General features: G+C 41.6%; 1 protein-coding gene across 1 annotated transcript in view; it reads left to right on the top strand.

Annotated features, from left to right (window-relative positions):
* Window positions 1-22,109, top strand: part of GGCT (gamma-glutamylcyclotransferase) — a 515,743-nt gene that overhangs the window by 125,948 nt on the left and 367,686 nt on the right. The window contains exon 2 of the mRNA XM_044065088.1: window positions 13,514-13,659. Coding sequence (XP_043921023.1) covers window positions 13,514-13,659 — 146 coding nt within the window. The remainder of the gene's footprint in view (window positions 1-13,513; window positions 13,660-22,109) is intronic.

The following is a 22,109-nucleotide window of genomic DNA, read 5'->3' as shown; positions in this document are numbered from 1 at the left end:
CATTAATTTTGATCTGAAAGTTCTCAATGTTATCTTTATGAAGTCTACTATGATATGGTCCATGACATTACAATTGATGCTGGTGAGACTTGGGGGTCTATAATTGCTTGGATCTGTGAATTAGAACCACCATGGCAGTTTGCCAATTGTGAGGTATGTGACCAGTGCAGGGACTGACGGTGAAAACATTAAGGATGCTTTGAGCAAAGCTGTATTTGATGTTTATCAGGAAACAGCCAGGCACTTTGTCCAGACACATAGAAGTGGTGTTTTTTGTCGTTGGTAGATAATAAGACTTGATAGATGGACATAAGAGTAGAGTAGGATTTTGGTGAGTAATGGGATGTACTGAAGAGTGGGTTAGTGGGGTAAAATTAGAGCTGTATTTGTCTGCAAGGATGTTGGTGATTAGTGTTTATGATCAGTCAGCCAAGCCATTGCATATTACTTCAGAGCAGAACTTAGTGTTACTTCTGAGATTTTTGATGTAAATTAAGCAAAATTTGTGGATGACTGGTGGAAGTGGCAATTTTTTATTGAAATATAGATAAGATGTTATCATTTTCATTTGTTCCTCAATGAATGGATTTGGATCCAATCCTCAGATCCACCTCAACCACTTTCTCTAGATTCTAGGATCCAACTCTCAAGCTCCTCCCTTACCCATAATGCCCGTGACTACTCTGTTACCTTAGATCTCGTTTGCTGCTCTTCAGGTTTGGATTGGATTGCAATTTCTCAAGCTCATTGTGGTTTTATTGAGTGCATAAAATTGTATTTCTTCTCCTAAACTTTTATTTCCTTGTTATTATTAATAATATCTTCCTTACCTCTTTTCTAAACTTTCTTGCTACCAAAATTAAGATAATTTTTTTGGTAATCTTAGTTACCATTGTTGGTAATCCTTTTCCCTCTGTTACCTTGCTTTGAGATATTTTCTAGTCATACAATTGTTGGTATAAATTTTTTTTTTTCTAGCTGTTATAACTGTATTTAAAAAAAAAAAACTTTTCCTTTTCTCCCTTGTTCATAGGCTCTATTGTCTGTGGCTTTACAGTCTTTTTAAAAGCCTTCTGCTTTCAAAAATTGCACTTCCTGTGGACATAAAATCCCAACACTGATGCTCACACCTCCTGCTCCATTTGTGCGGCGTTTAATGCCAGGGCCATTAGCAACAGGAAGAACAAGCTTATTTTAAAAGGCCACCTTCCAGCTTCTGCTCCTTCTGCTGGTACTTCATCATCAAATGCTCAAACCCCCCTCTCATAAATCAAAGGAGCCCAGGGAACACTGAAAACACTTCCTTGCGTTGTCTCCTAAGTTAGTACATCTGAGCCTCCCAAGAAGGTTTTGAAGAATTTGGATCCAATGTCTACTGTTGCCAAGTCTCCTCGGCTTCATAGTCCAAGGATCTGATGTTATTGTTTTCATTCTTCCTCATGAATGGGTGCAGAGCCAATCCCCGGATCCGACTTAGCTGCATACAAAAGACTGTGGATCCTATTCTTGAGCTCCTCCCTCTACCCATAATGCTCTATTTTGAGCCAACACACCTCAGATCTCATTTGACGCCATTGTGGTAAAATGGAAGATTCTTTCTCCGGATTGTAAGGAAATTTATTTGTCTAAATTTACCTCTCATTCTCCTTAAATCTTTCTCCTTTTTACTTTAAGATCTTGTAGTTGCTCCTTTCCTCCCTCTGTAACTGTCGCGGGTGTTAGGAATTACACCTTCATGTTTTTCCCCATTCTGAATGTTTCTCTCAACTTTGGGGCTATATTTGATGCATCATCCTTTTTATTTCATTTTTTTATCTTTTATAAAAAAATAATATTTTTGTTTAGTACACTGCAGCTTGTTAACATCCTTTCAATTATACTTTAGGATTGACTGCCTTTTTTTGTTAAAAATGTGCGAGAAACCTACTGGCTTCAAGAAGTGCTTTTCTTGTGGGCATAAGATTCTCAACTCAGATGCCTACAAGAAATGCATCTGTTGCCTGAGAACTGACCATCTCAACTCTTCTTGTGCCATTTGCGCCACATTTAACCCAAGGACTCTGTCATACAGTTGCAACAAAATAATTTTAAAAGGCTTGTTACCAGCTTCTTCTGGGACCCAAACCCCCTCAAAAGTACTCAAATCCTTTTCCTCAGAGTCTAGGAAAAGATCTCCGCGGAAGTCCCCAACTTCAAAAATGAGTCATCCAAGAGGTCCCACTAGAAAAAAAACTAGAAAGATTTCGGATCCAACCACCTCATATCCGAAGTCTCTAGGGCCTCCTTGAGATCCTAAGCCCTCCTTGGATCCGACAGGCTCTGCTTCTGTGGTGATTTCCCCTTTACCTTTTACCTCTTCCTTGGAACATAAGTCTTCGGCTTGACAGGCAGAAGTCATACTCCAGAGAAAACTAAAAATATTTTGGATCCAATCACCTTGGATCTGAAGCCTCTAGGGACTCCTTCGGATCCTACGTCCTCCTTAGATCCGACAGGCTCAGCTGCTATTTTGATCTCCCCCTTACCTTCTACTTCTTCTTCGGATCCTAAGCCTTCGGATCGGCAGGCAGAAGTTTTACTCCAGAGTATGGTTTGAAATCTGTTTTTCCTTCTCTTCCTCACAAATGGAACTTTTAAATACTGTCTCAGTCTTTGTCTGTGGAGGATTTTAAAAAGGCTTCCTTGCAAGTGGTCAGTCTGCTGCCCATGTCTCAATGAGGCTGATTTCCCATGCAGCAGAAGATGCCTCTTGAGCAACCGGTTCAGGCATAGCCATCAGGAGACATGATTGGATGTGGCTACGTGACTTTGTGGAGCCCTTCAAGACATCCTTTATCAGTGATCCCTTTGGCTCTTCCTTGTTTGGGCCATCGGTTAAAGATATGCTTACCTGCAGCAAACAAGAGGGGAAGACTCTGTCTGTTGTAGGTATCAAGTTTTCTACCCCTCAACGGGCCATTTCTAGAAACCACTGAGGTGGTAAGAAGATATAGTTCAGAAAATCTCAGGGACCTTTCCAGGATTTGCACAGGGAAACTTCCTTCACAGGCAGAAGAGGAAATTTCAACAGAAGACATCGCCCTAGAGGCAGAGAGGGCCCGCAAATCAGGACTTCAGAGACTCCTTCTCTGTTAGGCTCCATCAGCGCTCCTGAAGCATTACCTGACTGTCCACTTCTGGAGGCAGTCAAGATGCCTGGGCAAATGGCACAAAAGATTCATGGGTGCTAAGAATCATATCCAGAGGTTACTACATTCTATTTTTCCTTCCCTCTCCTGCCCAAAAGAAACGTCCTGATGGTCCATCCAGTCAGATGGAAGATGCAGCCCAAGAAATACAAAAACTGCTTCAAATAATTGTCATCCAACCGGTCCCACTCAAACAGACAGGATTCGGAACTTACTCTCACTTCTTTTTAGTGCCAAAGGAAAACAGAGGACATAAGACCCATTCTCGCTCTAAGCAACTTTAATCAGTATATACAAAAGACTAAGTTCCAAATGGTCAGGGTTCAGTCCATCCTGCCTCTTCTATGCAAGGATGATTGGATGTGCTCTGTAGATCTCCAGGATGCATACTATCACATAAAAATAGATGGACGATCCAGGAGACATTTACACTTTCGGCTGGGAGCCAGTCATTACCATTTCTGAGTATTGCCCTTTGGACTCACTACAGCCCCCAGAGTATTTACCAAATGCTTGGCAATTGTATCAGCTCACTTGAGACTCCAGGGATTGCAAGTGTTTTCTTACCTCGATGATTGGTTCTCACTGCTCCAGCCAAGCATCGGCTCCTGCAAGCCAGGGACTACTTGCTCCAGGTCTCCAACACCTTAGGCATCTCCATAAGCCATGCCAAGTAGAACCTAGCCCCAGTACAGACCTTGGCAGTTATAGGGACTCTCTTGAATACTACAACTCGGGTGGCTTCCTCACCTCTCTATCGCATCATATCCTTGAGACATCAAATGCAGGCTGTACTGTCTCACCTGTCTCCTCCAGCGAGATTAGAACTACAAGCTTTGGGTTCAGTGTCAGCTGCCATACTTCTATCCCCTTTAGCTAGATTCTTTATGCAAATCATTCAAAGGACATTAACAGTACAGTGGTCCATACTCTACCAATCCCTATCATTTTCTCTAAAACTCACCCCTCGCTTCCCATAAAACTCACCCCATCTGCAAACGTTATATTCACTGGTGGATTTAGTTCAGTGATCTGTTCCTGGGAAGGCCATTTACTCTTCTGCCTCCAGTCACCACAGTGACCATGGATGCTTCCCAACTGGGGTGGGGGGGCATTACTTGGAAAGATGGTCCAAGGCTAGTGGTCCTCTCTGGAGATCAAATTGCATACCAACATCCTGGAGATGAGAGCAGTCCTTATTTCAGGACATTCTCCCTCCTGACACTTTTGCAATTCAATCAGGCAACATGTCAGTAGCCTGGTACATCAGCAAGCAAGGAAAAAGCAGACCTTATCCACTGTGCAGAGAAGCCATGATGGTCTGGGAATGGGCAGTTGCTTCAGACCGCTTTGTTGTTGCAACCCACATCCTGGGGTAAACCAATGCATTAGAAGACATGCTCAGCAAATCCATTCTGATGCCTTACAACTGATCTCTCAATCAGTAGCAAATATGATCTTCAGCCGCTGGGGTCAGCCTTGCTGCAACCTATTTGCATCACCCCCTCAACAACACATGTGACGTCCTTTGCTGTGACCCCCCCCCCCTGGGAGTCTCTGACTGATGCTCTGATTCATGATTGGCCTCAGGTCTCCTGATATGTTTACCCCCCCTTCCTCTGATCCCACATTCTTGTAGAAAGCAAGGAGGCTGAAGATTTCAGTAATCTTCATTACCCCCTTCTGACTTCGACAGGTATGGGTCTCCTTCCTACAGTCTCACTTGAGATACACTTCATGGATACTGGAGCCCACTCAGGATGTCCTGTCTCATCCATTGGGAACTCAACACCCCAACATTCTTGCCCTCAAGTTAACAGCATGGTTTCTCCACTTCCAGTTATAGTCAGATGGTACAGACTTGCTTCCATCTTCGTGAGATTGTTTTAGCATCCCAGAAGGTTTCTACTAAGAAAGTCTACAGGAGCAAATGAAAAAGATTTTCTATTTGGGCCTCTGAACAGGCTGTCGACCCCTTTTCAGCACCTATTTCGGCCATTCTTTTCTTTCCTAACAACTCTTTTTAACGAAGGGACTCGTTTTTCTACTATTAAACTTCAGTTGGCAGTGATTCCCAATTTCCATGCTGGAATCAGATCCTTTTTCTGGCTTTGTCCAGATTGTGTAAAGCCTTCATGAATGGCGTCTTTCTGCTCAGACCCCCAATTAAGGACCGCTCTCCCCCTTGGGGCCTTACTATAGTTCAGGGTTTAACTTAGAAACCCTTTGAACCAGCAGACGTACGTGATATGAAATTTCTTACTTGGAAAATTTCAGCTAAACGAATTTCTGAGCTTCAAGCCCTATTAGCTAAGCCTCCTTACATTATTTTTCATAAGTGCAGGGTGTCTCTATGGTCCAAACCTTCCTTTCTCCCTAAGGTGGCAATGGAGAATAACATTAACCAATCCATACAAGGACCTCCATTAATGATATTTGTTCTGCAGCTGCTTGGTCAAAGATTTGTACCTTTGTTACACATTACAGTTTGGACATTGGCTCCAGAAATAGATCTTCATTTGATTCAACAGTGCTTTGGCACATCTTTCCATGAGGGCCTCCCCAGGGCCACATAACTGGGGATTCTGTCCCATTTGTGAGGAAGAATGAAAAGGACAACATCAGATTTAGAAGTTATGTACAGGTAGGCATCTGTGTTGTCCATTTTCATTCTTACTCACATTCCCTCCCGTCCATCCCTCACTTTGTCTCTTCTAAAAGTACCTGTAAGACTGTACTGGAACATTCATTTCCTGGTTTGAGCCCTAATCTCTTCTTATATCTATCCGTGTCTGCATTGTAAATTAGGAGATTAAGCAGCAAACTTGATTTGAGGTGTTTTGTGTCAGAATAAAGCATTATGGGTAGAGGGAGGAGCTCGAGAATAGGATCCGAAGTCTTTTGTATGCAACTAAGTCAGATCCGAGGGTCAGATCTGAACCCATTCATGAGGAAGAATGAAAATGGACAACACTGATGCCAAGTTATGGTAAGTACATAACTTCTAATTTTCCCTGGAACCATATCCCTGAGGTTGAGGTCTCCTTTTCTTCAGGAGACTTCTAAAAAGTCTTCCAGGCTACATTCCACTTCTTCCTCCATTAGGTCCTCCTGAAGTCTTTCTGAGGCGAAGGTGGATAGGATGATGAGGACATTCCTCAGAATACAGATCCAGATTGGGATCATGCTGTCTCCTTCTGCCATTGGATCTGTGAGCCTTAAACTTTCCTTCCCGCCTTTTGTTGTTCTTTCTCCAATCAGACCTACTGTTTTGGAGCCCTCGGAATCAAACCATCAGATTTGAAGATATTTCTATCGTCCACTCTGGTGACTTCCCTGATCTGATTGGCTCCTACACCTATGGAGCATTATGGTTCTCGGAGCCGAAGCCTCAGCACTCAGATCCGACGGTTTGACTTCAACTGAAATTTTCGGAACTGTCACTTCCCCTCGGAGCTTAAGCATTGGACAGTTCGGCTCCAACTACTTCCTTAGATTGGAGGGATAGGGAGGGCCTCAGATCATCTGTACTAAGAGTATCAGCTCTGGTCAGATTATCCTCAGCTTCTGTTGGTCCTTCCTCCTTCATGGTGGTGGAGAGGGTTTTCTCTTCCTCTAGAGTAGTTTTGACTCTTCCACATTCAGACACATTCCCTGTTCCCTTGTCGGATCCTGTGTCTAAGTCTACTTATCCTAAACCTTAGGAACAGCCAGCCTGTTTGATCTTCCAAGCAGTTCCCACCAGGGAACTCCCTGCTTCTTCTGACACCTCTCCACAACACCTGATTGAAGAGGTTCCTCGGAAGAGATTATGCAAGAGGAGGCACTTGGATTTCCTGCAGGAAACCCTCACAGAAGACATCAATTTTGATGAAGGGGAAGGCTTCCTTAGATCTCTACCTGATGATGTCTCGTTTGGAGACATCTTAGAGATCCATTGCCAGAAAGGTGGTTGGTCTTTCCAAACCCCTTCCCAGGAGGAAACCGTGTTTTTGGAAGCCTTTGCATCTGAACCATCTTCGTCTTGGATTACCACCCCCCACCCCACCCCCCATGGATGAGCTTATAGACCTTTTCTCCCACAGGGCATGAAAGGAACTGGACTCTGTGGAAATGATCCCCAAATGCCAGGACAAAATTTTGAGTGCCCCCTCTGACAGACAACACTGGACCAAGGGAATCCTGGCAGATGCCATGGTTGTTGCAGCAGCCACTAAAAAAGAGTAGGATGAACAGAGCTTCACGTCCATCCCCCTAATAGGAAGTCTAGAGCATTGGACAGGTTTGTGAAGTGAGTGTATGCTTCAGCGACCTTTGCCTTACAGTCGCTGAATTATGTGGCACATTTCACAAGGTTACAGAGGAACTTAGTTAAGGAACACTCTAACTCTACCTCTGGGTCCATGTCTGCAGAGGAACAAATGTATTTTTTCTCATGACTGGCCACCCTGCAATCCATTACTAAGGCATCCTTGAGGTTAATCTTGCATGGAACTGAAGGTATCTCATGGGCAGCTAGTTCAGGCATAGCCATTAGGAGACATGCATGGATGTAGTTGTGCGATTTTGCAGAGCCTTTCAAGGTATTATTCATCATTGTTTGGGCTAACAGAGACACTTTCCTGCAGTGGGAAAGATGGAAAGACCTTGTCTGCTGTGGGAATCTGATTTTCTACCCCCCAGACCCTTTTCTAGGAATCAATGCGGTTGCAAAATGTTGTAGTTCCGGAAATCTCAGGGACCGTTCCAAGTGTCATGCAGAGATTTTTCTGCCAGAGGTAGAGCGGAATAGCTACAACAGTAGACACTGCCCACACGGCAGAGGAGGTCCACAGAATCAAGGGCCTTGAGATTCCTTCTTGGACAGATCCTTTCAGCACTCCTGAAAGGTTGCCCAACTGCCCCTCACTGGCAGCAATCGGGGGTGCTTGTCCTTGCACCTAAAAGACTGGATACCTATCACAAAAGATTCATGGCTGCAAAGGATCATATCCAGAGGACATTTCATTCCCTTTTTACAAATTCCCAATGGGAAAGAAAATATCTCCCTAATGTTCCACCAAATCAGAGGGAGTTTGCAGCTCTAGAGATTCAAAAGCTGCTGATAAAAGAGTCATCCAAGTGGTCCTCCCAGACCAAAGAGGATCCGGAATCTACTGGAGCTTCTTTTTAGTGCCAAAGAAAACACAGGACCTGAGACCCATTTTGGAAGTCAGTTATCTGAACCAATTTACAAAGAATTAAAAATTCTGGATGGTCACGGTTCCGTCCATTCAGCCTCTCCTGCAGAAAGACAACTGGATGTGCTCTATCAATCTTCAAGACATGTACTAGCATATCAAAATTAACAGGCACTCTCAAAGATGTCTATGCTTCCGGCTGGAAGACAGTCATTATCATTTTAGAGCTGTGTCTTTCAGTCTCACCACAGCCCCCAGGGTATTCACCAAATGCATGGTAGTGGTAGCAGCTCATCTAAGACTGCTCAGATTCAGAGTATTTCTTTATTTAGATGACTGGCTTTTTACCATACTGACCAGCATCTTCTGGAATGAGCCAGGGATTACTTACTCCAATTATCTCACTCTGTGGAAATTATGATCAGTCTGGCCAAGTCACATCTTCAACCTCTTCAAATCTTGGAGTTTATAGGGGCTCGTTTAGATACAGTTAATTGTCTAGCTCTTCTTCCTCAAAACAGAGTTCTTACTTTGAAGTTGAATGTCAATCAGGTTCTTTCTCCCTCGTCTCCCCCAATAAAAATAGTACTTAGATCCCTAGAGTCAGTGGCTGCTGCAATAACTTTAATACCCACTGCTCATCTTCATATGAGAATTCTTCAGTGGACTCTAGCAGTACAATCTTTTCATCAAAATCCCTTAGGACACCTGATAAAATTATCTTGGGTTTGCCCTGCTGTGGTGAATACAGTCCAAAGAGATTTGTTAAGAACGTCCATTTATTCTTTCTCCCCCGAACCCCTCATAGGTTCATAAATTAGTACTAGGCTAACTGCCCTCAGGGACCATTTTAAGCCTAGCCAATTTTCCCGTGTAAGAATCAAACCCTGCACTTTATGTCTGTAAGGTAAACACCTTATCCATTATACCAACCTCCCACCTTGAGATTGACCACTGACGCCTCCCAGTTGGGGTAGGAGAGGGTTGCATTACTTGGGATGGACCTTTCAAGACACATGGTCCCCAAAAGAGACCAATTTGCCTATAAATGTCCTGGAGATGAGAGTGGTACTTCTAGTGTTGCAGGCCCTTTAGTGTTCTCTTCTGCTAGGAACTATTGCTATTCAAATGGACAGCATGTCAGTAGTCTGGTACATCAGCAAACAGGTGGAACCAGATCCTATCCCCTGTGCTGAGAAACACTGAGAGTTTGGCAGTGGGCAATCTCCTCCAGCTGCTTTCTTGTAACGACACACATACCAGGGAAGTCCAACATCTTAGTGGACAAGAGATGCTGTAGTCCACGTTTGTCCCTCCAGTCTCCTTTATGCTTACCTTCCCCTGCCTCTAATCCCCAAGTTTCTTCAGAAAGTGCTCCGGTTGAAGAGCAAAATAATCTTCATTGCCCCCTACTGGCCTTGACAAGCGTGGTTTCCCTTTCTGTGGTCTCACCTAGTATGTCCTCCCTGGACAGTGAATCCCAGTCCAGACCTCCTGTCACACCCATCAGGGATGATTCATCTGGATATTGCAGGCCTCAAGTTGACCGCATGGTTTCTCCAATTCCAGTGATGGCCAGACACTCCAGGCTTTCCACCCCAGTTCGCCAAATTCTTTTTCACCCCACAAACCTTCGAATAGGAAGATTTATAAGAGCAAATGGAAGAGGTTTTTCTTTTGGGCTCATCAGTTAGAGTTGGATCCATTCATCGCTACATTCCTGGCTGTTTTAGCTTTCCTTGCCTCCATCTTTCAAAGCTGGGCAAGCTTCTCCACCATCAAAATTCAGTTAGCAGCTATCTCTAACTACCACATCTGAGTTAATGCTTCTCTTTTAACTTCATCTAAGCTATGTAAGGTCTTTCTTAAAGATACCTTCATACTTAGACCTCAAATTAGGGACCCTACTCTATCTTGGGACCTAACTTTGGTATTACAGACTTTGGTGTATTCACCTTTTGAACTTTTAGCTAAAGAAGACCTTAAGTTTATGTCTTGGAAAACAGTCTTTCTGGTGGCTATAACTTCAGCAAGATGAGTACCTGAATTCCAAGCACTCTGTTCAAAACTGCTGTATTTGATTTTTACAAAGATAGAGTTGCCTTACGCACTAATTCATCTTTTCTACCAAAAGTTACCTCTGAAACAAACATCAGTTTACCAGTTTTCTTTCCCAAATTTGGCAATAAAGGAGAATATAACCTTCATCTTTTACATGTAAATAGGCAACTTTGCTTTTACCTTCACAGGACTAAGGAATTTAGGGAAACTGATCAACTGTTTGTCTCCTTTTCCAGTAATAATATGGAAAGACCAATTTCAAAAACTGCACTAGCCAAATGGATGACAGATTATATTTCCTATGTTTATTCCTTGAGAGGTCTAACCTTGCCAAGACAACCAAAAGCTCACTCAGGCCAATGACTACATAGGTTCATAGGTTCATAGGTTCATACTAGGCTATCTGCCATCCATTGGTCAAGATTTCTCTTGAACAAGGCCAGTGCCTCACATGTACCGGATTTTGTTCCACAGCATAGGGAGTCTTTGGGTGATGAATCTATCCACCCTTTATCCTTTTGGTGAGGAACTTTTGTGGCCGGGTCAGATACATCAGCTGCCTTTTGGGCTAGAGCCTCCATTGATGACATTTGTGCAGCTGCCACATGGTCTAATGATCATATTTTTTTTCTCGTTACAAATTGGATATCAGCTGCAGAAACAGAACTGTATTCGGTTATGCGGTTCTGCGAAACAGCCTTCCATGAGGGCCACCCAAGTTTACCATAGCTGGGGGCTCTGTCGCATTCGTTGAGGAACTAATGAAAATGACAACATCAGATATAAAAGCTATGTACTCACCATAACTGTGCATCTGTGTTGTCCATTTTCATTCTTCCTCAGCTTCCCTCCCACCTTCCCCGTATCCATGTGTTTGGGAGAGACCTAAAGGAATTGTGGAGAGGAAGCATAGCTCCTGTTTGAGCTCCTGATGTTTCAGCTATCACTCTTCTGGCTTATTTATATTAAGATACTTTGGAATGATATTGTATAATGGCAGTAAACTCGATCTGAGGTAACACATTAGTCAGGGGCATTCTGGGTAAGGGAGGAGCTTGAGAGTTAGATCCTAGAATCTAGAGAAAATGGCCAAGATGGATCCAAGGATCAGACCTCAACCCATTCATTGAGGAAGAATGAAAATAGACAACACAGATGCATAGTTATGGAGAGTACTTAACTTTTATTTTTCTTTTTTAAATAGAGCCCTTCAGATATTTGCTAACTAATTTTAAATCCCTTTTATGATGAGGGGACAATATTGTCCATGGCTGGACTTGGAACAACCACCCTTTTTGTTAACAGCCAGATGTACTAGCCTGTTACCCCATAGAGACCTCTTCCTCAATGAAAACTAATATCAGAGATAGAAGGAATGAATCAGTAGAACAGCTGCAAACTCCTGAAAGTGTAGGTTTCAGTTGTCCAGATTTTTGCAGAATGGCCACATTTTTACTCTTATTTTTGGACTGTTCCTCATAAAGTTTGCAGTTGTCTAGCATACAGCTGAAGATTGAAGTCAGTAAATAATGGCATACATTTGAGTTTTAGACTTCATATCCTTCAGAAAATACATGCCAACACAAATCCTATTATTCTTGCAACTGTATAAGTTTAAGAGCAATATTTACAATATGTCCATATTTTTGGGCCTTTGTCCTCCCATTATTTTAGGCTTTGTCCAGATTTCTTGCACTAAGAGGTTGAGAGAGGATCCCTTCAAAATATCGAATACTCGCATCGTCGGATCTCATTTCATCGAGCCTGACTTCATCGAATCTCATCATATCGAATTCCCAGAACAGCGGAAATGAACTCTGGGAAAGGAACCACTTGACCACAAGGATGAACCTTGCTTTTCCTCCACTGTAGTGTGATCTCGGAGTTGGTGTATTTATTTGGGGGGTGTAGGGGTTCGCCCCCCACATGGAGGTTTTTTTTTTGTTTTGCTGTTTGTTGTTTTGTTCTGGTGGTCAAGTTGTTCTTTTCTCGCAGTTCATTTTGTTGTTGTGGGAGTTCGATATAATGAATATTCAGTGAAGTCAGGTTCAATGCACTGAGATTCGATAATGTGAGTTTTCGATGTTTTGAAGTAATACTGTTAAGAGATATGTCTGAAAGATAAGGTTAAGGTCTGGTACATGGTAGAGATAACAAGACAGTTAAAAAAATGCTGAATGGACTGAAATTGCTATGCAGTGTGAATTGCTTGGTTCACCAAATAAGACATAATGTAAAACATCACCATGCCTCTAAATGAAAACACTTATTACCTAGGTATTCTAAATTCTTCTGACATTTTACGAAAGTGCACTGCATCCTATGTTTTGTAACATTTGGTGAACACTCTGCCATATCAGACCTTTTTGAGTAATGTTTTGTTGTTATTTATTGAAAGAAAAAGAGGTCAAACATCTTGTATCCCCACCCATATAACCATGGATTCCAGTGAAAGTAAATGCACAAGGTTTAAGGTCTACACTACTGGGAAGAATCTAAGCCGAAAAACATATATGCATACATGCATAATTCACAAACCTAGAGCTAGGCTGTTACGGTCCATACTTGTTTATCATGAGCTAGGAGCAGTTATAATACTTCATTATCTGTGTCTTATTCTGGAAGCATCTCTGAAAACAGTCTAATCTCAGTTTTAAAGTGTTGCATGCCTCAGTTATGTATATCTTAAATTCTGTGAGTATAAAAAGAAACAAAAACAGCACATTATTTGACCAGTTTATATCCTGTAACAGGTATTCTGCCATTGTCCGAGAACCCATGCATTTATGAAAAAATAGTGAATGATAAGGTTGAAGTGCTACTCTGAATCAGTTGACCATAGAACTACCTAGAATTTCTACCTGTAGTAAATCAGTTCATATAGTAAGAAAGTATCCTTTCTGAGATGCTGAGCAAATAGAATTCTCCAATAGTTCCATTCACATGCCTTTAAAAATGGGAACAAGCTGTTGATTATCAGCTTGGCTTTCCTACGAGTGCAGACGCAGAGGTGTACTTGTTTGCTTTTTCATCTTTTAGACCTATGCAGCAAGACTTAACACTCTAATTTGTGGTGATCTACAGGATTTTGAACTCGTGTTTGGAGACCACAAGGGAAAAAGTAATACTCGCTGGTATGGCGGGGTAGCTAGCATTACCCAGAGTGTTGGAAAGGAAGTGTGGGGAGTAGTATGGAAAATAAACATAGAGGATCTTGAGTCACTAGACGGGTAAGTGCTATTTATGGTAGTATTTTGTTTGGAATTCAGTACTGTACTAGAAGCATATTATGTATTTTGTTTATTTTTAAGCTGTTTTCTTTGAAGTTCTGATATAGTTAAAAAGCAGTTTTGTACATCATTTAGGCAACTACATGCCATATCCTGTTTTCTGAAATTGGATCGGTGGTGGCATAAATACACATTTTCATCGCTTTATTCATGAAGTTTCTTTGTATACCTGCAAGTGAGTCATTTGTTACTTGTTCATAAGTGTATTCGCTAAGGTAAATTGGACTTCATTTCACATTTGTTTCCTGTTAGGAGATCCTACAGCAACTTGCTGCCATGTAAGAATATGGCTCTGTTTGTGCTGGGCTAATTCCAAAGTTATTTATAATAGAAGCCCTATTGTTATGTTGTATGTATGTATATATGTGTGTGTGTATGTATGTATGTATATATTCTGCCTGTTGTGGACCTGTGAAATTTGCTATAAGGCTTGGAGCATACATTTCTGATGTAGGTGAAAATGTTCCCTTTGTGACAAAATAGTGTGAAGTTGAGGTTACTGAAGTGTCATGAGACTTAATAAATAGCACAGAAACCTTGTAAAAGTGGTGTAGCATGAATGAGGTGTGTATTGCATCTGTGATTTCACTAGAAGAACCACGTATCATAACATATTCAAAGTAATTGCATCTGGCTCATTAACATTCATTCTGTATGTCCCATATGTAACATATGATGTTTATCTCAAGTTGCATGCATTACATTTCACAGCCTATATAAAATTAACATTATACTAAGCATGTCATGCATTGGCTATTTTATATCAAAATAATCCTTTGGAACATATTAAAAACAGACATTTTAGTCCAATGAAACATTTACTACTTAGCATTTATTTTTGTCTTTGTAGAAACCTGCATATTAGTCTGGTTGCTTCAGTGGACTTTCTTATTTGAAATATCTAACAGTGCTTTTTACACTGGGCAGCTGATGTTGCTTTAGGGATTGTTCTTGTTGCACCACAGCTTCACTTGTAGTAGTCATGACATCAGCAGTTTTAGTGTTCAACCTTTGACCGTCTCAGTTCTCAAGATTTGCTTTTCTGTAACAGGACTGATTGTGAGAATTCTGGTTCCTGATCTTGGAACTTTGACTTCAATGTATCTGACTTGTACAGATATCCAAGATTTCCTCTGCACAGTTTTTCAACTTCAATACAAACAACATAGGGCTTTCGTTCAGTTAGGCTGCAAACTTAACTATTCATTCTGCAGGCCTGTAAATATGGTACTCTCATACATTTTTATCATAGTAGTAATTTTGTATCTACTGATTTTCCCAGCATTTCCTTTACTTTATGTTGGTTTTGAGACATCAACTGTTCATGTAGGTAATTTGATTGTTACATTCTGACTATTAATATTTTTCCATTGGGATTAGATAGTCTTTTCTGGTTGCAGACAGCTGATTTTTGCCGTAGCATGGCTTCCTTCTAAGCTGATCCTTTTTTTCTATGTACCATGGTTACTGCAGCATTACATGGATGTTATCTCTCCCAGGCTTGTGTCATTAGCTGGTCTAGACTGGCAACAGTGAGTTGCAGGGAGAGACTGAGCCAGAAAGCTGTCACTGCTACTCACACAGGATTGGCATAACTGGTTACAGAAAGTCCTACGCCCTCCGTACTATTGTTACTTTGATAGGGCATGATGGGCCACGATGTTTTGGTCTCAGGTGCATGCCTGCTGCCATCCTTTAAGTGAGAACAAACCTCAAGCATTGATTTCTTGCCTAGTCTGGCTGCCATTTGTAGCTCTGGTCTTCAGCAGGGCCTCAAGCATGGCCTGTCTTTTTTCTGTGATGGTGTTGTCCTGACCCTCCTCCAAACGAAGTGAGCACTCAGAGCCTCGTCATTTCTCTGACACAGTTCTGCCTCCTACAGGTCACTGTCAGTAATCAAACCCATGTTATATGTGTTGTAGTCATGGCTTTATAACTGTATGCCAAATACCTATCTGCGCCCATTATCCTTTCAAATTTTAAGAGCTAGAGTCCATGTAGTGGGGTATTATCATGGCCCAGATGCAGTCCCATGTAGTGGGGTATTCCCATGGTACAGATGCAGTCCCATGTAGTGGGGGATTCCCATGGTCCAGATGCAGTCCCATGTAGTGGGGGATTCCCATGGTCCAGATGCAGTCCCATGTAGTGGGTATATTCCCATGGTACAGATGCACTCCCATGTAGTGGGGGATTCCCATGGTCCAGATGCAGTCCCATGTAGTGGGGGATTCCCATGGTCCAGATGCAGTCCCATGTAGTGGGTGTAGTCCCATGGTACAGATGCAGTCCCATGTAGTGGGGGATTCCCATGGTCCATATGCAGTCCCATGTAGTGGGGGATTCCCATGGTCCAGATGCAGTCCCATGTAGTGGGGGATTCCCATGGTCCAGATGCAGTCCCATGTAGTGGGGGATTCCCATGGTCCAGATGCAGTCCCATGTAGTGGGTGTATTCCCATGGTACAGATGCAGTCCCATGTAGTGGGGGATTCCCATGGTCCAGATGCAGTCCCATGTAGTGGGGGATTCCCATGGTCCAGATGCAGTCCCATGTAGTGGGGGATTCTCATGGTCCAGATGCAGTCCCATGAATGGGAGTATTTCCATGGTCCAGGTGCAGTCTTTATAGCTTTTGCTGCAACATTTTCTCAGCATTTTTTAACTCTTTGGATAGTTTTTTTTCCATTAAATCTTTAGACAGTTTTTTCCATTTGCCATTTAGATACTGGATAGTGCTGACTGAACATAAAGCTCCCACTCATGCCTTAGTCTGTTGAATTATTGATTTTTTTTATTGTAGATCATTGTCAGATATGACACAATCCTGTATTCCCATCTCAAGAATATAGTATTTGATGCACTAATGACACTAGCAGGTACTGTGTCTCTTAGTGTAAGTATATCAGTTAACCTAGAATAATCCACTTATATGTGATAAATGGTTCTTTGAATTGGAACAAGCCAGTACGTCAATGCCCACTCAACGTGTCGATAGTATGGAACTAGGAATCTTAATATCCTTTGGATTTTTGTCATGGTACGTATTGCAGATGGTATAGCTGTATGCTACTTGTGTTGTCCAAGATGGTATTTTGTTCCAGTATTTTATATTTCTTGCTGTTTTTTTGCACTTCACTGTTTCCAGATGCAGTATATGAAACCTCTCAAACATGTGATGTGAAGTTGTCCCACCTCGCCTTCATTCTTTACTGACGGGTTCGGAACCAATCGTCGGTTCCGACTTGGCTTTTTACATAAGCTCGAGGTCTTCAACTAGCTCGTGGCTTATACCCTATCCCATGATGCTGTAGTGCCTTCCCCAGATCTCATTTGCCGCTGAAACAGATTGGGTGATTCTCCTAGCTCTGGCTAAGTAGAATACTTGTATCTTCTACTTTTTTGACTACCTTTAAAATAACTTGCTTGTGTTAGTAGTGTGCAGTGTGTTTTTTCTTAGAGTGCATAGTTAGTTAGCTTTTGACTTGCTAGTTAGTGAATTTTGATATTTTTTTCTGGCCGATTTGTATTTGTGTCTACATACTCCCTGTCCCATTTTGTCAAAGTAGTATTACTTCGATTTTTGCCTTAAAAGTGTTTAAACTTGTTTAAAAATATTATGTTTGGTGTGTTTCTCTGACTTCGCTGATTAAACTTCAATTTCACGTGCTCCAAGGACTGGATTTATTTGCGCTTGGTGGACTGTGGTGGATCTGTTTGGTTGTATATATATATATATATATATATATATATATATATATATATATATATATACATATATATATATATATATATATATATATATATATATATATATATATATATATATATATATATATGTATATATATATATATATATATATATATATATATATATATATATATATATATATATATATATATATATATATATATATATATATATATATATATATATATATATATATATATATATATATATATATATATATATATATATATATATATATATATATATATATGTGTATATATAGATATATATATATATATATATATATATATATATATTTATATATATATATATATATGTGTATATATGTATAGATATATATATATATATATATATATATATATATATATATATATATATATATATATATATATATATATATATATGTGTGTGTATATATATATATATATATATATATATATATATATATATATATATATATATATATATATATCCCAGATAACTAGAGAATAAGCATACTCATGCCAGTGTACAAGAACAAAGGGGGCATCCACATCTCTGGGCAGTATAGAGGCATCAGACTCCTAACACATTACATGAAAGTTCTGGAGAGGGTGATTGATAAACGGATACACAGAATAGTAGAATGTAAGATGAGAGATGAACAGTTCGGATTCAGATCAGGATGTAGCACAATTGACCCGATGTTTGCACTGAGACAGCTACTTGAGAAGAAACTAGAGATGAGGAGAGAGTCCAACTGGACATTCTTAGACTTGGAGAAAGCATAGTACAAGGTCCCAAGAAGGCTGATTTGGGCAGTACTGTGGTGGTTTGAAGTCCCAGAAGCATTGGTAGAATTAGTGCAGGCTATGTACAAGGACCCTGTGACTCAAGTATGAACGGTGTTCGGCCTCACTGAGGGGTTCCCAGTGGGAGTAGGTGTACACCAAGGTTCAGCTCTGATCCCACTACTGTTAATACTGGTGATGGACTACATGAGATAACAGGTTGGAGGGGACAGATCAATAAAGCTGCTGTATGCAGACAATGTGACAGTACAAGCAGACTCTGAGCTAGAACTTCAGCAAAAGATAGGAGAATGGAATGCAAATCTGTAGGCACATGGGATGAAACTAAGCACAGATAAGACATTGGTAATGGCAGCAGATTGGGGAAATCAGAATAAGCTGAGAATAGAGATAGACAGGAAGATAGTGGAACAGGTAAACAGCTTCAAGTATCTGGGAGGGGTGGTTGAGGAGAAGGGTAGTCTGAATGAAGAGGTCAAATCTAGAATCAGAGGGGCTGCAGCCAACTGGCATAGAGTATCAGGTGTAGTCTATCACAGAAGAATGGGAGGGGTGGTTGAGGAGAAGGGTAGTCTGAATGAAGAGGTCAAATCTAGAATCAGAGGGGCTGCAGCCAACTGGCATAGTGTATCAGGTGTAGTCTATCACAGAGGAATGCCAAAGAAGTTGAAAAGTAAGGTGTACAAGACAGTAATGCGACCGGTACTACTGTGTGGTATAGAAACCTGGGCAGTAAAGGCAGAACAGTTGAAGAAGCTAGAGGTGATGGAAATGAAGTGCCTGAGAAAGGTGGTAGGATGCACACTGTGGGACAGGTGAAGAAATGAGGACTTAAGAGCAGAAGCCAAAGTAGCGCCAATTGCAGAAAAGACAAAGAGAACAGATTACTGTGGTTTGGGCACATGTGTAGAAAAGCAGAAGACAATCTGGTGAGGAAGATTTGGGACAGACAGGAAGAAGGTAAGAGGAAGCGAGGATGACCAGCAAAGAGGTCGATGGATTGTGTGAAAGATGATCTGCAACAGTCAGGCATGAGTGTTGAAGAAGGCAGGAGTGTAGCACTGAATCGAGAGAGTTGGCGAAAGTTAACACGATACCCCATGTAGAAAAATGGGAAAAAGGGGGCTGCTGCTGCTACTGATATATATTAGAGGTGTGCTGTGTTTTCTATAAGTTACTCTATCCTTTATTATAGCTTGCTTTTTATTAGAGGAGAGCCCAATTAAGTTAGGGGGCTTTTTTCTTATTCTTCAGTATTGGTTGTTGCTAGTTAAAAAAAAATGTTTCTGTTGTAATAAGCTACATAGGACTGGGATTATTTTTGTGTATTTTTGTTTGGTGTTTATCTTTGGATAGTTGCACAGTTATATCCAGATCATTTAAATTGGAGAGCTGCAGAGACTGTTACTGCTTAATAGGACAATATTGTTGAGTAGACCAAGTCTTATAATGTCTAAGCAAGGTAAAGAAGGTAAACCTTTGGGATTCAAAAAGTGCCCTATTTGTAACCAAAAGATGTCAGTTACTGATGGTCACACAGAGTGTGTTTACTGCCTGGGTGCAGTTCACTTACAGGAATCTTGCACTATTTGCCACTCCTTTATCTCCAGAGTACTTCATGAGAGAAAAAAATAAGTTAATTTTAAGAGGACTGGTAAAATCTTCCTTTACAGAAGCCCTAGAACAGGGTCAGAGTCTCCATAAAAATTCGAAGAGTCCAAAAAGATCATCCTGTTTCACTTCAAAAGGGTTGGAGCCATTAAAAAAAGCACCAAGTATGTCACTGACAGTTTCCAAACCTGTTGGTTCTGAGGAACCATCTACTTTGGCTCCGCCATTGGTTTTTCAAGTTAGGAGCCGGTCCCCTGCTCCAGAGCCAGTATCTCCTATATTGAGGTCCCCCCTATTACAAGGTACAGCATCCTGGACTCCGTCATCTCATAGGTTCATAGGTAGGTACTAGGCTATTGGCCCTAGGGCCTGTATAAGCCTAGCCAAAGGTACCCTGGCTTTTGCCACCCAAGAAAATTATTTTCCTGTGCCACTGTCGAGCAGAGCCACAGAAGTGATCCCCGGAGTGAATTTCCTATCTCCCATCCAATCATCAAAATTTTTCTTGAAGAGTGCTAATGAGGAGCTTTGTTTGATATAGATAGGTAGTTTGTTCCAGAGTGTGGGAAGTCTCTGGGACAGGAATCTATCCCTCCAGCATGTTCTGTTTATTGTGGTGATGAGGTTTAGGTCCCTAGAGCATGTAGCTCGTAGGGATTGGGATTTCTTTAAGTGGAGCATTTCTAAAAGCTCTGGGTTTGACATAGCTTTGTGTATTAGGCAGAGATCGCCTCTGAGTAGGTGATATGCAATGGAGTAAAGCTGCAGTTTTTTGAGACGGTCTGCATAGGGCATCTCTTTGAGGCCGGTAATCCTCTTTGTGAGGTATCTCTGTGGCCTTTCCAGTTGTTGTAGATGTCTTGTGAGGTACATACCAAAAGGGGCATTGTACTCTATAATGGGTCTAATGAGTGACGAGTAGAGGGGAACAATGACCTCTTTTTTCCTGGATGATAAACCTTTTGTGATGAGGTGCGCCACATAGAAGGATTTCCTGACTACTGTGGCGATGTGATTATCAAAGGAGAGACTACTGTCCACCTGTGTCCCAAGGTCTCTTATCACACTTTCGGTGTTAAGTAGACTACCATGTATGTGGTAGTTCATGGGTACTGAGTTTTTAACAAAAGAAATGACAATGCACTTTTTGGCATTGAGCATGAAGCCATGGCTTTGACACCAGGCATCTGTCTCAGCAAGGCCCTTTTGTAGGATGTCCACATCTTTTGGAGTTTTGATTATGGCTCCTAGTTTGCAGTCATCTGCGAACTTCGTTAGCCAAAGACCTTCTGTGTTGGCCTGTACTTCAGAGAAGTAGATACCAAACAGGAAAGGACCTAGGACCAAACCCTGTGGTACTCCACTTGTCACTGGTCTGAAGCTAGATTTGGAGTCTGCTACTTTCACAGTGTGGGTTCTGTCAGTGAGCCAGGTGGCAACCCATCTTGTGACATAGGGATTTATACCTAGTTTAGTGAGTTTATCTATAATTCCAGAGTGGGGGATAGTGTCAAAAGCCTTGGCGAGATCTAGATAGGCTGTGGTGAACCACCTTACCCTCATCTACGGCTTTGGTGACTGCTTCAAAGAAGTCTGTCAGGTTTAGGAGACATGATCTGCCTTTTACAAACCCAAACTGGATGGGGTCCTGAGTTTGGAGATTACCAATGTCATTGTTTATAAGTTCCATGATGATAAGCTCCATAGCCTTGCAGACCAGGCTCGTTAGGCTAATGGGGCGGTAGTTTCCGGGGTCTGTGGGGGCTCCCCCTTTGTGGAGTGGGATAACTGTCGCTGTGCGCCATTCAGTGGGCACATAGTCTGAGGTGAGGCTATGATTGAACATGGTACTTAGGTGGGGTGCCAGTCCGTTCTGTAGTTCATGTAGAACGCAGCCTGGGATGTCGTCAGGTCCCATGGATGCTGTGTTCTTGGCTTTGGATAGTGTGTTTTTTACCTGTGCAGCCATGATTACAGGAACTTTGCATTCTTCTGGTATAGAGATGGGCCCTTTAGGGGATGACAGAGGGGTAAAGTTAGCACTGAACCTATCTGCCAGGATGTTGACAATATCCGTTGGTTCTGTATATTTAGTGCCATTGTGCTGTAACTCAGAGCAGATGTGAGTGTTGCCATTGAGATTATTGACATAGCTATAGAATGCTCTGTGGTTGTCTTTAGAGTCAGTGGCGATTTTGTTTTCATAACTAGCTTTGGAGGATTTTATGAGGGATCTC

The sequence above is a fragment of the Protopterus annectens genome, chromosome 3.part0, assembly GCF_019279795.1.
Source record: "Protopterus annectens isolate FY-2018-M chromosome 3.part0, PAN1.0, whole genome shotgun sequence".
NCBI classification, from domain to species: domain Eukaryota; kingdom Metazoa; phylum Chordata; order Ceratodontiformes; family Protopteridae; genus Protopterus; species Protopterus annectens.
This window is presented reverse-complemented; position numbering and strand designations above follow the sequence as displayed.